General features: G+C 41.4%; 1 protein-coding gene across 2 annotated transcripts in view; it reads left to right on the forward strand.

Moving 5' to 3' along the window:
- The window catches only part of PPP1R16B (protein phosphatase 1 regulatory subunit 16B), a 232,557-nt gene extending 216,639 nt beyond the window's left edge, over nt 1-15,918 (forward strand). The window contains exon 11 of one of the 2 annotated variants that reach the window (XM_069243781.1): nt 8,781-15,918. In XM_069243781.1, coding sequence (XP_069099882.1) covers nt 8,781-9,263 — 483 coding nt within the window. In that variant the 3' untranslated portion in view covers nt 9,264-15,918. The remainder of the gene's footprint in view (nt 1-8,780) is intronic. The other variant, XM_069243780.1, reaches the window with a different exon arrangement.
- The last annotated feature ends 420 nt before the right edge of the window (nt 15,919-16,338 follow it).

Here is a 16,338-nt window from a genome sequence, read left to right on the forward strand (position 1 = left end):
ACTGTGAATGTGTCAGAAAAGCTTGGTGAGAATGAGGCGCTTCCAAGAACACAAACGTGTAAGGGAACTTAACAGTCTGCATCTACCTTCCAGAGCTAATGTGACATTTAGCAATGCACAACCTACTTACAGAACGGTCCCCTTAAGCCACCAAATTGTGGGCTAAACAATACAGCTCCTTTAGTAAAGTGGAGAATCTCTGCATATCTTGAGTACAAATTAAACAGAAAAGGTGAATTATAAATCAGGTAATTTGAAATTAAGAAATATTTTTTTAAATGAAACAAGTACATGAAAAAAATATTTTGCACAGAAGCATTTGATCTCAAACGTGCTTGTTGCTCTAGCTCTTTTATGAAAAAGTCGCATTATCATCAGTCCATTTGTTCTGTGGCTGGTTTAGACACTAGAAGCCTTTAAATAAACATGCATCATAAAGCTAGACAGGAATCAGGGATTTAAAACAATATTCAAGCAATGAGGATACAACAAATAATTCACAGGAAAATATTAAAAGAAATTAAGATTCTATGGTAAAATGCAGACAGTCAAGTAGACAGCTGAGAGACTGGAGCCCAAGGAGCCACTTCTTAATTGGACCTCTCCAGAAGGAGAAAAAAAATATTTCTCAGATGATCTCTTAGACCAAGAACAAACCTTTTCAGTTCTGGTTTTGCCAATTGGATTTACTCCACTATGAGAGAAACAATGGCCACAATACATGTGGCCGGCCGTATTGTAGATCCTCAAATAGGATGATTTTTAGGGGTAGATTTATGAGCCCCTTGTGACGCCATTGCGTCACTTTTTGTGACACATCGGCTTTGCAAACCTTGCACTCAAATCAATTAGGCCTCGCAAAGCTACTTTGATATGGAATATGGCAAGGCAGCTCAGTCGCTGCCTTGCCTTACTCTCCTGCATTCTGCAGCACACATAGAAAGAGGGAAAAAGACTCAGGATTCTTTTTGTGCATGAAGGTGCCCTTTCCTGCACAAAAATAATCCTGCCTACAACGAAGACACCCTTGCACCACAGTGCAAGGATGCCTGCGTTGCTGCTAGACAGCCAAAAAGAGCAGCATCGCAGTGGGAAAGGACAGGAATGCGCCCTATGCCATACCTGCCCTTTCCCTTTGACACAAGACTGCGCAGCAAGGTGACTTGCTGCACTGCCCTGCGTCAAAAGCCAATAAATTTGGGCCTTAGGGTCCTTCGGCACATCTTTGCCACAATAGGTCAACTGCCTCCTAGCACCAAAAACCTTTGCTGCTCCAGTCTAATTCCTGGAGTAGATGAAAAGGTGCACTATTTCTGTCATGCTACTTTTTACTCACCACCACTGCCACATGAAGCTAGCACTCCACTGAAAAATGTCACAGAAACAAAGTTGACACTGATTCCATTTTTGTCCTGATGATCCATTTTTCACACAGATAGAAACAGCAACTTTTCTCACACATTTAAACAGAGGACTGGTAACGCTCCACAAAGAAGTAGATCAAGAACTTATATATTGATATGTATTTATTAATGGGTGTTCATAAGGTCTAACTTTCATAGCTTTTTGTATGCGTGGGAAAGGAACTTGAAAATAGGGTCACTTTTAGGAGGGATTGTGAAGGATAGTCCCTCAAAATAAGGTCACCTGGCTAGAGTACAGAAAAAGAAATGCAATGCCAAAAGTAAACTAATCATGGATATAACAAGTGAACCGATATTATCCCCAACTAGGATTTAAAGGTCTTAACTTTCAGTGTACTGGCCTTGAGGTTCCCCCACCAAGTGGAGGCACACGCATGATTTAATGGGTGATGCCCCTGCTGATGTTTGGTTAATGTAGGAGACATGTGTACTCCACTGAATCACAAGAAAGACGCAGTCATCAGATGACTCCAAAGAAAGTATATTTCATCTTCCAGTTCTACATGAGCTGAGATGTCAGTGGTGACAGGCTTGAAAGATCCCTAAATAAATCTGTGCCAAACTCATGAAGAAGAATGTTCATTTAAAATAATACAAAAGATACAGCAGTCAGCCCGTTTTGGATCTACACCAGAAATACACCTCAAAAAGAGTATATCTCAATATGGTAGAACATGCTACCCGTGACGGGAGACCTCATTTTCAATATATATTAAGCAATGGATAGGTCACCATCCAGTTGCGGCTCCCCGACACAGGCTTCCAGTTTCTTAAAATGGTGTTTGAAAGACTTTCGATGTGTAAAGGTAATGCCAACTGATCAAAAGGGTTCTCCAATTTACATATTTTTTTCACATGCACACAACGCCTACATGATAATGATTGTATTTTGGCTAACTGCCATCTCAGCAGTTAGGGTGCGGAAGCGTGGTCAAATTGTGATTTTGGGTCACAATCAAGTTTCAGTATACTTGCTTCTGTAGTATCAAAATATGAGGTTACCTAGGTGGCACCTATCTCACACACACCTTAGGAACCATTGACTGAAAAAGTAATCCTCAACCCGGCCTGATTGGTGCTTCCAGATGAACTATTGAAAGGCTACTCAAACAATTGCATTTAGGATGCCAATAAGGTAGTCATTAGGGGCTCTTTGCTAATAATCTCAAGCAGTATGTACAAAATGTGGGCCTCATTTACAAGAAAGTGGTGCGGCTCTGTGCCAAACATGGGAGTGCCATATCACTTCAGAAACGCAAGATGTGTCGTATTTACAAAAATACTGGGCACCCCTGTGTTTCCCCTAGCATTGGTGCTACAATTTGCTGCCTAGCGCCTACGCAGACAACCTTGCTCCATAGTGCAAGGGTGCCTGTGTTGCAGGAACTGATTGTTTATGTGCAGGAAGGTGTCCCTTCCTGCACATAAACAATCAATAACAGCGTTTTGCTCTTCCTATGTGTGCTGTACAAAGCAGCACACATAGGAAAACCAAAAACGTGGAGAAATAAAAGTACTTCTCCTCGTTTTTCTATGCTAATGCCACCCTTGGGGTGGCGTTAGTTTTTGGCGCCTCCTCAGGATTACAAATCCTCATAAATCTGAGCAGCATCAAAATGCAGTTGGTGTTGCAGTAAAACTCTCACAGCAACACACACAACTGTGATGCGTGTAAAGGGGCTGTATTTACAAAGCGGCATTAAGCCACAAAAAGTGGCTTAACGCAGCATTGTAGATATCTGGCAGGGCATTGGGCCACCGGAACATTGGTAAAAGTGACGTTCCAGTGGCGCAGTGCCCTTGTAAATGAGGGCCTGTGTCTCTTAGAATTTGGAAAACTACAGAAAGAACTATCTGCTGTCCAGAGGAAGCATAAGGTAGTACACACTCTTAAGGTCTATAGAATAATCATCAGTGTAAGGGGAACTATCAATTTTAGTTGTCAATAAAGGGGAGCTCCATTCTAAGTACAAAGCCTGTTTTACAATGAAAGAAAAACAGTCAAAATAAGGCATTCAGGTCTATATTGATTAACTATATTGGTCTATATTGATTAACTATATTGGATGCACTTCACTGACTTATTTAGACTGAAAAGCACAAAATGATACCAAGGCATACAAAAAAGATCTGTATGTGGCATGCAGGCCTGAATTAATGACAGAATTAAGATTGTAGTGAAAGAAAAGACACAATCTTCCTAGAAGTCAATTTGCCATTTTGCTGTGGCTCATGTTTTGTGGTCAGACATAGTCTAACCTGCACCCTTAACTGTCCCCTGGACTGTGATGTTTGGTGATGGCTGTGACTGTAATAATGGAAATGATGCTGTTTACATCCACACTGACACAGAAAAGTTCAGTCACGAACACTAAATTCTATGACAATTGGTCACACCGGCCCAAGTACTGAATTATGATAAACTTGCAACACCCTTTCACATGAGTGGACTGTTGGGTTGCTAAGTGTTGCTTTGCTTACATGGGTATTTTCGGGAGCGCGGTGGGGCTTGTCCTTTGGTGCATGGGCATGGCATGCCATGCTGCATTCATTTACAGATGGTGGTTAGGATCAGTTGATATTTGTTTCCCAGAGACCACTGTACGGTAACCATTCCAATATATCTTGCAAGCTTGTTTCAGTCCTAGCTATAACTAGCTAATTTGGTATGACATCGTTTTTCAGGCCCAATGAAGGTCTATCTTCAGCTCTGCTACTTCAAACTAGCTGTTTTTTTAGATCTCGCCTAAAACAGTGAATAGGCTGTTGCTGCAAGAGATATTGTATACATAGGGTGGGCTTCCATTCCATCCCATTGCTTACCAGTGGGTGGCTTCTCAGTCACTCTCATTAGCCTGCTGATAGGTGGTCAGCGCTTGATAGCATCCCTTATTTCTGCTTAACTCTTCCATTGAGCATGGCCTAAGTAACTGGGGGCCAGATGTAGCAAGCAGTTTTGCCCATTCTGTGTCTATGGGAAATTGTGTTCGTACATATGGCCCTGTGTCCTTACGCTGCTTCTAATCTGGGAGCTATGTTTTTCTTTATCTTCGTCCCTCTTTTTCTTTACCTTCAAAAACTTTGCAAATTCATGTCTCACCAGCGTACTGAGTTTTATCTTTTTTCATTATAGCCCGATTACAGATATACTACTTGTACATTCCAGAAATTCTTGCAGGCACAGAAAAGCATATATTGTTCTTTTGGGAATGCACGTATCCACATGATTTTTCTTTTGCTTCAGTTCTCCTTCCCATGTTTCCTTCTTGCTTGATCTCAGCTCGGGCACAGTTTTAGAGCGCGGGGCCAGTTGAGCCAGGCCCTTCTAAGACAGGACAATGGCTCACCAAGGCCCATTCACAAGCATAAAACACTTTAAATGAAAAAATCACAGGGGTCTGCAACCCTGCTATCAAGGCCCAATTGTGCAATTTTTATGCATAACACCAGTGCCTTGGGTTATTTTAAGTGCCTTGGGTGTGTGAGGTCTTGGGGAATGGTTGCTATTACTGTGCACACGTAAGTAGAAGGGTAACTGAAACATCCTCACTATATCTAGACCACAAGGTCCCACTGCACAGTAATAAACTATAAATGTGTGATTTTGTGTCACAGCGTTTTAAGCGTAGTTCTGGATTTGTCGTATTTGCCACATAATACATTATATGCTGCATAAATTGCAGATTTGAACAAAAAGCCATTTTAAACGGATCAAAAGTTACTGAACACCGTGATTTGTTGCTGCACAGTGGAAGGCCCCTCACAAATGTTTACTTGTAATTTTTCAGCCTCTTATTGTTGTAGTTATGTTTTAAAATGGTACTGACTAAATCTTCCTTTTTCCAGACGGTGATAACATGTAAAAGGATTACAAAATATTAAAGTAATACTATTACGTATTATGTTTCATAATTTAGTCAACCCTCTTCCATACTTTGGTCCTCCCCTGCTGCATAATTCCAGCAGTCCATATTATAGTGCTGCTATTACTCCTAGGGTCCAAAACCAAAATAATATACTGGTCCGATACACTTGCTGCGGAGATGTTGCTGAAATCGGTGGCTTCAAAAAGTTCAACTCTTGCTCCCCAGTCTTCCATTTCAGGAAAAAAGAGTGAGCTGGTGTAGGAAATCTACCTGTTCTGCATAGTCACCCCAGATTATTTCAACATTTTCTAGAGCCTATTTTTGCTGCTTTTTTTTACTCTGTACTCTTTCCCCTTTCCCCAGTAAAGTGTCAATCTTCCCTCTTTAACCATGGTTAAATTGACACATTTAACTTGCATATACATCCCTAGTGTATGGTCCAAAATGCACACAATACCTGAAGGTTAAATGCAGCTTGTAGACTGCAGCATCTGTTTTGGGATCCACAAAGTGGGCCTGCAAAACATGGCTTCAGGGTTACCTCTGCTGCAGTGTAACATTTTAAAATAACCCTTTTTGTCTCTCCAGATCAACACTACAGAATCCCACACTGTTCCCACACTGATCCATATATATATATATATATATATATATATATATATATATATAGCACCAGCTTTTGCCTGGCCCAAGACCAGAGGACATTGCTGGTAGAAGGAGGGAGGAGGGAGTGAGGATCAGTGTGGGATTCTGCAGTGTGGATCCGCAGAGTGGAGTGTAAGATTCTGGTCTTTTGGGATCGCCGCTAGTGATCGGGCTGTCCACTTGTGTGCTCTGTTTCCAATCCACATATGCAAGGAGGGGGATGCACTGAAGAAAAAGGGTCATCATCCTGGTGCTGTGCTGTGATGAGAAAAGGGTTGTTGCCCTGTGTGTTGCTGTGTCCAGGTGAGGGCCATGACCTTATTTGTGCTGTTAGCGACCCCATTATGCCAGCCAGCAGGGGGCAGTGGTGAAGATTGAGGGCTGTTGCCTCGATGCATCACTGCAATGAGAGGAGGGCCAGCGCCCCGTGTACGACTATGACCTAAAGGGGCTGTTGCCATGCCTGCTGCTTTTGCAGCCCCTTTGTCTGTCAGAAGGGAGCTTTGGTGAAATGATACGACCATCACTCTGGAACACTGTGCAGCTGTGAAGAGAAAGCAGGCTGTGGCTCACAGAGGAAGAACAATGATTCAACTACCCGAATCCAGAAACACCCAAAACCTGCCGTCAGACTCATGTAACCTTTTCATGGGAAGAGTGCCATGGATGCCTGTCATCTCAACCATGGCTTCTAGATGTATGCATTGCTGGGCTGCAGATACAAGCTCTGCCTCTCCGCACTGTCTCTCTAATGAGACAGGGTAAGACTGAATTCTGACGCGCTAGAGTGCGGAGGCTCTTTGACTTTCTCGAAGCCATTGTTGACCTTCTAAAACTTGAACTTACTAGCAGGGCCTAGCTTGGATGTTGCCTCTTGCAAATGGGCAATAACCACAGTCCTTAGAAGGGGAAGTGAGTCTCGACAGCTGACCTCGGTAATACTACTGTGCCTAACTTATGAAGGCTGTGTATATTGTTTGTTGTGTGCCACAATTGTACTTGTGTTCCTATATAATTACCTTTTACTTAAAAGCCAGTGTTTGACTGGACAGTCACTTATTGGGGTTGCTCAACGTATTTTTAGGTCTTAGTTCCTGTGTTCACCCTGCACCTATCTTGTAACCTCGAGAAGCCTTGGACTTCTCAACCCACGATAACACTGAGAGTGAAGTGTTGAAGGAGTACTTGTTTCATTTGTGGAGATCCCCATAGTTGGCCCAGCCCAAGACATCAGAAGTAAAAGACTTCAACAACTATGGTTGAGCCCATTAGCTCCTGCTTGCTCCATGGCCCACTGAAGGGGGTTCTGACATCATTGATTGTAGGTAGGGTTTCATTTTTAGAGTAAGAGTAGTAGAAAGTAGTATTTCATTAAAAAAAAAAATATTCACTCATACTTACTTTGTGACACAGATCAACTGTTGCCATTAATCGAGTAATTATTTGAAACTCTCTTTTTCCTTGGATATACAATCTCAAGGTGCCTCCTAAATGCATTAATTTCTCTAATTATTGTAATCAGTCCACAGAACCCTGGATTAAATCTAGTTTCAAATGGGGGCAATTTCAGAAATTAGATCACAGGGATCACATCAGAGGCATATTTGCCATTGGTGAGCTTGGACCCTTTATGGAGTGTAGGTTACATAAAAACCAAAGATTACAATATTGCCAGGTGTGACACTGGGAGCACGATTCAGAAACTGCACTTTCGAGTCAGTTTACACTTTTCAGGGAGTTTACTAGTGTACAGTATTCACAAACTGCACTTTTATAGTAACTTACACTTTTGTAGTGACTTCACTTTTGTGGTAAGTCCAGCACTGCACATGACGAACCACTGACAGATATTGCAGAACCCTCCCTTAGAAAATAATAGAGGTAGGGACTTAAAACCCTATAATAATGGGAAATCATGTTAAATTAAATCAAATTATTTAAAATAGTTAAATGTATGAAGACAAATAATTTTAAAACTGTATACAATTATTACATATTTTATTGTAAAATACTTATCTTATAGTTAATACATATTAAGTTAATGTTACAAATGTAAAATAAAGTACATTTTACTATTTAGTTTCAAAATATTCATTTTATAATTAAATAATAAATATATACTATTTTTATATGGAAGAGTGGAAGGAGGCGTGGAAGCCAAAAAAGTGAGCTTAAACCCAATCACAGCATGTATAAGGACAATAAAACAAGTTTACATTTAGTATCTCATATCAGACTGATTAAGGATTTTCACTGCTGGTGGGGTTATGGTGAGAAAATTACATAGTTCCATATGTGTTGTGGCTGTATACTGATAGAGCCACTGAGACATCATAAACAGATCCAAAGAGAATCATAATCATCCTACACCCAGGCATAAGCGCTGTGAGGAATCCCACTGAAAGGTACATACACTGTATATTCAAATTCAACCAACCTTATTTGATACCAAGTGGCGGGTAAACTCTTCACCAAGTCAAACTCTAAGATATTAATAGACACAAAGTTATATTCAGAGATCCCGAAAGGATCACTGCTGTGACCTCTCATTCTGACTGGTAGATTCGGGTATCTTAGTCCAATAAATTATGAGATTCAATGTTGTCTTCTTGGACCTATCCTTACATGTCTTAAAGTAGCAAATTGTGCAGTGGAAGTGGGGGAAGGTGGGGAAATGGGGGAGGGGAGAACGTGTCAGGGTCCAGAAAAGCTTCAGGGGGCTCAGTGATCATGTACATCACTGAATTATCTGTAGCAGATGGTAGCATTAAATCTGCCAATGCGGAATTACTTTTTATTGCTGCCAAACCTATTTTTATTGTTGTTCTGTTTCTTGTGTTTGCAGACTGTAAGCCTTGAGACGCTTTCTTCTCTACCACAGAGTGAGGACAGCGACTGTGAAATGCAACTTCAGAATGGGTTCACATTCCAGTATTCTCTATCCAATGGAGACCCGTCCATCATGCACAGAACGCTAGACAGTGTTGGCACTTCGTCCATTCCGTACAGACCTCTTCACTACCCTGAAACAGACTCTCCCTGGCACGACTGCAAGGACCGGACACACCAAACTCTTGCTGAACTGAAGCGTCAAAGGGCAGCTATCAACAGACTGAGCCACCCGCTACTAAGTGCCCACATTGTGAATGGTGCAGACAATGGCGGGGAACCCAAAGTGCAACTCATAGGCTCAAGGACTTCTTCCTGCTGCCCCAATGGGACTTCTGTATATTACACAGTAAGCAGTGGGGACCCACCACTCCTGAAACTGAAAGCTCCGATCGAGGAAATGGAGGAAAAAGTCCACCGCTGCTGCAGAATTGCATAACCAGAGAGAAAAGGCTGGGAAAGAAAATCTGACATTCACAGGGGAAACTAGGATGAGCTAGCTTGCTTTGTCCCCTCTGGTGTTCTGTGCTTTATGCAAACCTTACTTAACAGCACCCGAAGACACTTAGCAAAACTAACCGGCTTCCCATTGGCTGGGCATCAGAATGTCTTTAAAAAACAATGTTTAACATTGTCTGGTTATTTTTCGGATTCCGTTATTGGTACCCACTGAGTTCAGCAGCGATGCTTAGAAAGTACTATAAAAGACATGGAGTGACAACCCAGATCTGACAGATTTGTTCCGGCCTTATGACGCTGCGTCCTACTTCATATGAGTGACCATGTGTGTGTGATGAATGTGAAAGATCATCTGGCAGGCTCTTTCTAGAGTGGTTGCTGTGCAAGAGGTAAAGTTGCCACCACTCTTGTGGGGCGGCCCGATAAAAGCTCAGCTAGCATTAGCTCATGGTGCTAAGCCTTATGCTCAGTAAGATGTGGAACTTGAAACAAGGGCCTGAGTGGCCATTGTAGGCAAGGCCCTAGTAAGCCTGTTATTTTGATGTTAATGATCAAGCCTTTAAGTTGAACAGACACTTAGGTTCTTCTACAAATAACTTGTGTTATCCTTGACAAATTATTTCACATTAGGCTTCTAATACTCAAGATAGAATTGAGTGTGAATTCTAAGGGGCAAATATTTGGTGCAGCCACCACCCATGAGAGCCAGGTGAGGATTTCATGCTGTCTTGCCTAATAGACCCATCCCCTGGTCTCCTCTTTACATAAATTTACTGCTCTGTTTCTACATTCTCTTGTGCGGTCAGCAGCACTCATAATAAGGGCACATACCAGCGTTAAGTGGTGCTGTAGATTGTTTTATAGAACCAAAACCTGTAGCTAAATCCATCTATGTATACAAAAGATGAAAAGGGGATGGAAGAGCGGCAGTCACGGAGGATGAGAGACAGACTAAGAAAATGAAGAAAAAGAAGAAATTGACAAAGTGCATATAAAACGTCCTTTGGTAGTTTTTTGGTGGTGTTTATTTTCACTGCTGAGGAAGGTCATGTCAACAACTTATAGGGGACATGATTTTGAGGAAGACCTGGTAAGGTTTTCATATAAAAACAATTGTGGACACGTGTAACATGCCAAGTTAGCAAATGTATTTTCAAGGTCTGTTTAGAGCTTATAGATCTCGCTTTTCTTCTGTCATAACTGGTTGAAGAACTCCGTTCCACCAAACTGTACATCAAAAGAATCCCTGTCTTTAAAAATCAGACACGAAGACCCCATCCATCTTGCACCTAAAGTAGGCCCCGGCCACCTATCTCTATCCTTTCCCATGTAGTTTTATATTTTTTTCAATAAACATGGATGAAGAACAACATAGTCTAGAGGTGGTGGTATGTTAACTGAGTTAGGAGGACCAGAATTGTGTATATTTTCCTGTGGTTCCCCTTGACTACACAGTACAGTACGATTAGATGAGAATCAGCACATCCTCACCAGACTACAGACACTGACGTTTGAAAGAAGATCCTGGTAAAATGAATCGTATCATCTAGAAGTTCAGTCTAAAGAGTGAAGATTACAAAGAGCTTATAAGAAGGTGTAGCGTGGCCCACATGACAGACATGCATGGATGAGCAAAAACCAATGGAAAGCCATTGATGCTGGCAAAGCTCCAATAGAATTAGCCTAACACATCTGAGGAAACTGGGCTTCCACTCATCATGCTGTTGTGCTGCAAGAGGCCACCCGCTGCCTGTTGTTGGTTTAATTGCTCCTTTATTGGGTTATAGATCACTCCTAGAATCAGAAGATGGTCCAGTTTTTAAAGTCACAGCTTTCACTAAACAGAACCTAGGCATGGGTAAATAGTAAATTATACAAGGTATGTCATCTGAAGAGTCATGAGGCTTTCGCTAATAGTGGCCAACTCCTATTCAAAATGGATGTCTGATATCATCATGAGTCAAAGATAGAACCCTTTATACTACTATTTTGTCTTCAGGAAAGATAACGAGTCTGATTACATAATAATAGCACTTGTAGTTCACTTATCATTGTAGCTAAGGTGAGCAAACGAAAATACCACCTTAATGAATGCAGATCCAATTAGAAGAACACCAAAGCTCGAAGGCCTCATTGAAATACTGAATTATGAGACTTATTGAGGTAGGCTTCAAGATACGTGTATCTGCTAATTAAGTGTTAAAACGCCATTAGTTTAAGCCACAAGAGGACTAATTTCACTTTCCAGTTGTAAATTTGCAGAGAGGAGAATTCTTTACTTGTATGGTACTGATGAATGATTTTTCTCTTTTAACGCATTTTTAGTGCATACTTAACTGTATCAAAGGAAAGACATATTGACACTGGGATCAGTGCTGAGGCACTAGCTAAGCTTTCACTCTTACCCTCCTGAGAACTATTCTTCCTTCATTGTTCAGGGGAGGTTTTGTATTAAAATTACCCACATAAGGAATTGCTGATATTAGGAACATGGAGGGAACTAAGCTCAACTTTTTAATGAGGGAAGTTGTCTGGAAACTGATTAGCCTTCCCCATAAAATGTGAACATAGACTGATCAGCCCAAGTGATCTCCTAATCTTAGGGATGGACGTTGATTCACCAGACTGTCAGTGGTAGTGGATGTCACTTTGGCTCTCCTTGACCACCAGGGACAAGACAGAGTTCACCAACTGGGCCACTCTTCTCTCAAAAGCCTCTTTATTGCTGCTGAGCGGCTGTGGCAAAAGGCGAGGAGTGGACACTAGAGAACTCTGTTTACCTCAAATTCTAGTTGCTTCCTGATATTAGGGGTTTTGCACGATCTACCAAAGGGCAAGCCACATGGGGCAGCTTCTACCTGGAAAAGCAGGGGGTAGGCTCTTTGTAGTACTTCAGTGATTGTATTTATTGCACTATGTTGTTCAGTAGAGTAGGAGCCTCACTTTTGAAGCCAGAATCTTTCGTAGTAGGAACTAGCAGGAGAGTGCATTCGGAGGACTTGCTAACTAAACTGCAGTGACGATCCATGAACAGGAATCACAAATCTCATACTAAGTTATAGAGGCATTGCAGAGTTTATTTTCTGTAGCCAATGTGCAAAGGCACGCACCAAGTCAATCGTGCCTTGCTGTGCCAGTCCGCATTTTACATGGACAGATATCAGTTCCACAGCAAGCTTGGATTCTTCTGGGCACAGTAGGAACTAAGGCCCACTGACAGGCAAAGCATGACTTGCCTGGTCTCCTTGGAGAGGTACACACTAAAGGACAGTGGTGAAAGAAGTACAGAGGAGCGAAGGGAGGAAACAAAAACAACCTTGAGAATAGTCACACGTAAGACAGTAAATCACTTGGGTGTGCCATGAAGAGTATGCAGTAAACAACTCTGTATACTGCTGGAAAAGTGAGCATAGGGTGGGAATAGTTAGTAACCACAGGTATTTTAGGGTGTTATTAGACAGCAGGACAGTCTCAAGGACTTGCCGCTCTTTGAATGTTTACAGTGACAGCCCCTTTCAGAATGCAACTCTCCCGGCTTGTCCGCATCAGGCCGAGTCTACATCTAGAAGGGAGAGTGCCAAAGCAAGGAGAGGCACGAGGAAAACAAAACGTATGATGGAGAGGATGTGTTTTAATGCCTGTATTCTTGTCCCTCTGCCTTAAGTGAGACACGCTTGATGTACCACAGCGCCATACCTTTGGTTACAAAGTGAACTTCTTGAGATCGTCAGAGTGTGCCTACTGTTTAAATAAATGTGTACTCCATAGGACTTAAATCAGGCCACAGAAACGTCACAAAGTCACATTTATCATTTGGATCCTTGAAAGATTAGGTTGTGAAACATAGGCCAACTTGACAAATAACAGAAATGTCATAGAAATGGTTCAACTGGAGAAAATGTCCCATTAACTACAAAGAAAATGTAAAGAGCCTCCAACGGAAGTGCAGTGGGGTAAACTACTTCAGCCTGAAAAGTGAGCCTTGGAATGCAGTTATGTAGCCTGAGAGCTAGTAGTTGAGAAGTTAGAACAAGTACTGAAGCCTATGGTGCATGGAGTAATATCCTCCCTATGTATGCATTTGTTTGAGAGGCTCCCAGTAGAAAAGTATTTTGGGGAATTTGTTAACCAAACTATCGTTTTCAAACGATCTTGTGCGTGATTTTAGCAGTTTCCTGCGCTGGAAGACCATATTTCTCTCAACTATTTTATCCTTACATTTCATTTTTAAATATATTCTAAAATAATTAACACCCTGTTTGTTTCATATAAACAAATAAGGTTTCCCTTATTCTTAAGTATTCACTTTGTGCCCACTGGAGCTGCTCAGTCAAATTAGTGTGAACTTGTACACTCAAGCCTGGTATGTCAAGCTATGTTCTTCCAGTAAAAAAATAATAATGCTGAGAAAACCAGCCCCATCATTTTTGTTTTTAGTTAAACTATTTGAAATCACTAACACTTCAAAATCTGATTTTGGTTTTGTGTTATTTGCTCTTGAAGATCTGCAAGAATAAAGGGGCTGACTATCGTCGTCAAATGTTATAGGTAAAATACACCCTCTTTATATCTGCACAGTGTCTGATCATCTAAGACAACCAAGAACCTAGTTTCCCTTCAAGTCACGCTTTCAGTGTACCATACAGATGTGCCCTCCACCCAATTGCTCCACCAATAATGGAGAGCACATGGTCATTTTCTTGTGCCACAATTCCCTAAAGGTAATATTGTGAAATCCCTCAAAACATATTATTGTTACTTTCTCAAACAGTTCTCTGTAGCCAAAGAATAGGCCACAACCCAAAAGTTTGTTGTTTTACCCCTCGAGTTATGGAAGAAGTAATAAATAAGGCTTTAGCCTACTACTGCAAAGTTTTAACCCACTTACATTAAATGGACCTAAAGCCACAGGATACTACAGATATTCATTCTCACACAGCATAACACACACAGAGACCTTGTGGAGAACCCACCATGCAACAATCCTTGTTGGCGAGGAGCGAGCCCCTATAACGAAGCATGTTCCTCAATGGAACATTGTTCATTATGAAACCCCAAGGGCACAGAGAACGCATACTAGTAAGTCTCTAACCCTTAGTAATACCCAGGAGAGGGTAGGGCTACTCTCCTGTTCAGTCTTTATTTCAGGTTAGGGTGGGTGTATTATTGCCCTATACCATTTCTCACTCGCTATTTGGGCAATATATGAATAGATGTCACTGAATGTCTCCAGTATCACCCAGAGATCGTGGGATGATAATGTTTATAACTTAGTTGGTTAGTCCCTGTAGGCTCCTTTACGTAAAGGGAACTAGATTTGAAAGGATGCCATCAAAGACCCCTGGTAACCTGTTATGGCATGTAGTTGCTATGCAACCGGAGACTGGTATAATGCAAAGTTGACAGCAGCAGTAGTGACACATGCTAGTCCAATGGCCTTAATGCTAAAGTGGAGGATAGTCACAAGACCATGATTAGCACACATTATGAGATAATGGCAGCTACTTGTGTAGAGATGTCTCTAATACAGACCATGCCACCATAATGCTCTAAGGATATTTTGTTGCCATTTTCCTACAAAGTGACTCACTCCAAATACCCCAGTAATCCTGACTGGGTCAGTAAAAGGAGTGACCAGCTCGACTGGGATTACAGGTTTGCCTGGGACTCTCGCTGCTAAAGAGGCAAAAACAACACTTTCTGCATCTTCATTCTCGAAACCCTGTAATCTGTAATAATGCTGCCTCCCTCACAAACTCACAGTAAATAAGGCCCCCGAGATTGTAACTCCAATACTGATAACGTGTCGGTGGCTGAAAAACAGGCTGTGAGGCCTGTCTTGCACATTAACTGGGGCCAGAGTCTGTTAGGTTTTAAGCGGTGTGGGGGTTACTTTCTTGTCCCTTTTTGTCAATGATGGTTTGTTCAGAATTCCAATTCAGACTTCTCCTTAACACGGTGAAATTCAGCTCTATCCCCTGGAAGTCACTGCACTTTGCTTGCACCCTTCTCTCAGTGGTAAACTCCAGTAAATGCTTTAAAGGTAGAACACTGGCTAGGACAAATCCCTTTTCTTCCAGAACATACCCATGTTGTCCAACTACTGTATCCTCGGGTTTCTCCTTCTCTCAGTCTTAAAAAGAAGCAAATGTTTATGCCACTCACTTCACACTCAAAGCAGAGCACCTGCTTTGTCAATAAATGGAGGTGCTAGTTGAATATCCAGACCCTTTCCATTTCACTCACTAGAATGTGTAAAACAAGGTGAACTATCACAACTTGTCTCTTGAAATAGTTGGTGCCACGGTTCAATGCCAAAAATTGGACTACAAAAATGTGTAAAGTAAAGAAATAACAGAGGTGTTTTGTCTACAATTTAATATAAAAAGATATTATTAAAATCTGCAGAGTATAATATATTTCAGTGTTCTTTTTATAAAATGTATTTCTTACAGCATTGGTTACCTGTGTAATTCTAAACAGTGTACTTAATGGCAACCAGTACAACCCCAGATGTTCTTGAGAAATACTTCTGCCAAATTTTCATATCTGACTGCATTCTCTACAAAGTTCTGAATCTCCAGGATGACTATTTTTTTTAAATAAAAAAAAAAATATGGTTTCTTCTTATTGTCTATGGTTTCAGGTGAATGTTCATAATTGTTCCTCCAAAATAGTAATTATGATGTTTACCCTCTTTCCCCAAAGACTTTCAATGCTTGGAAAGATTGGTAACACTTTCCCAAATGTTGGTTTCCTATAGCTAAATGTTAATATATCCTGCAGTGTTTTGAGTTTGACCAGTGTTATGACACAAATCTGGGCAGCGTCATCTTAGACTTGATACTAAGACATCACAATTCAGAAATGGTCGGAGTCTGACTTGAAATAGAGAAGAAAGCTCCCAGACCATAGGGTTCTGTTCTGCCGATGGAAAACATCATACTGATTCCTGAACTATCTGGAGCAGTTTTCTAGCTTTTACAATTCATGACACTAGCCTTATAGCCTGCTGTTGAGTGCTATACTGGTATGTTAAGGCCCCTAAACCCGAG

The sequence above is a fragment of the Pleurodeles waltl genome, chromosome 7 (assembly GCF_031143425.1).
Source record: "Pleurodeles waltl isolate 20211129_DDA chromosome 7, aPleWal1.hap1.20221129, whole genome shotgun sequence".
In the NCBI taxonomy this organism is placed as follows: domain Eukaryota; kingdom Metazoa; phylum Chordata; class Amphibia; order Caudata; family Salamandridae; genus Pleurodeles; species Pleurodeles waltl.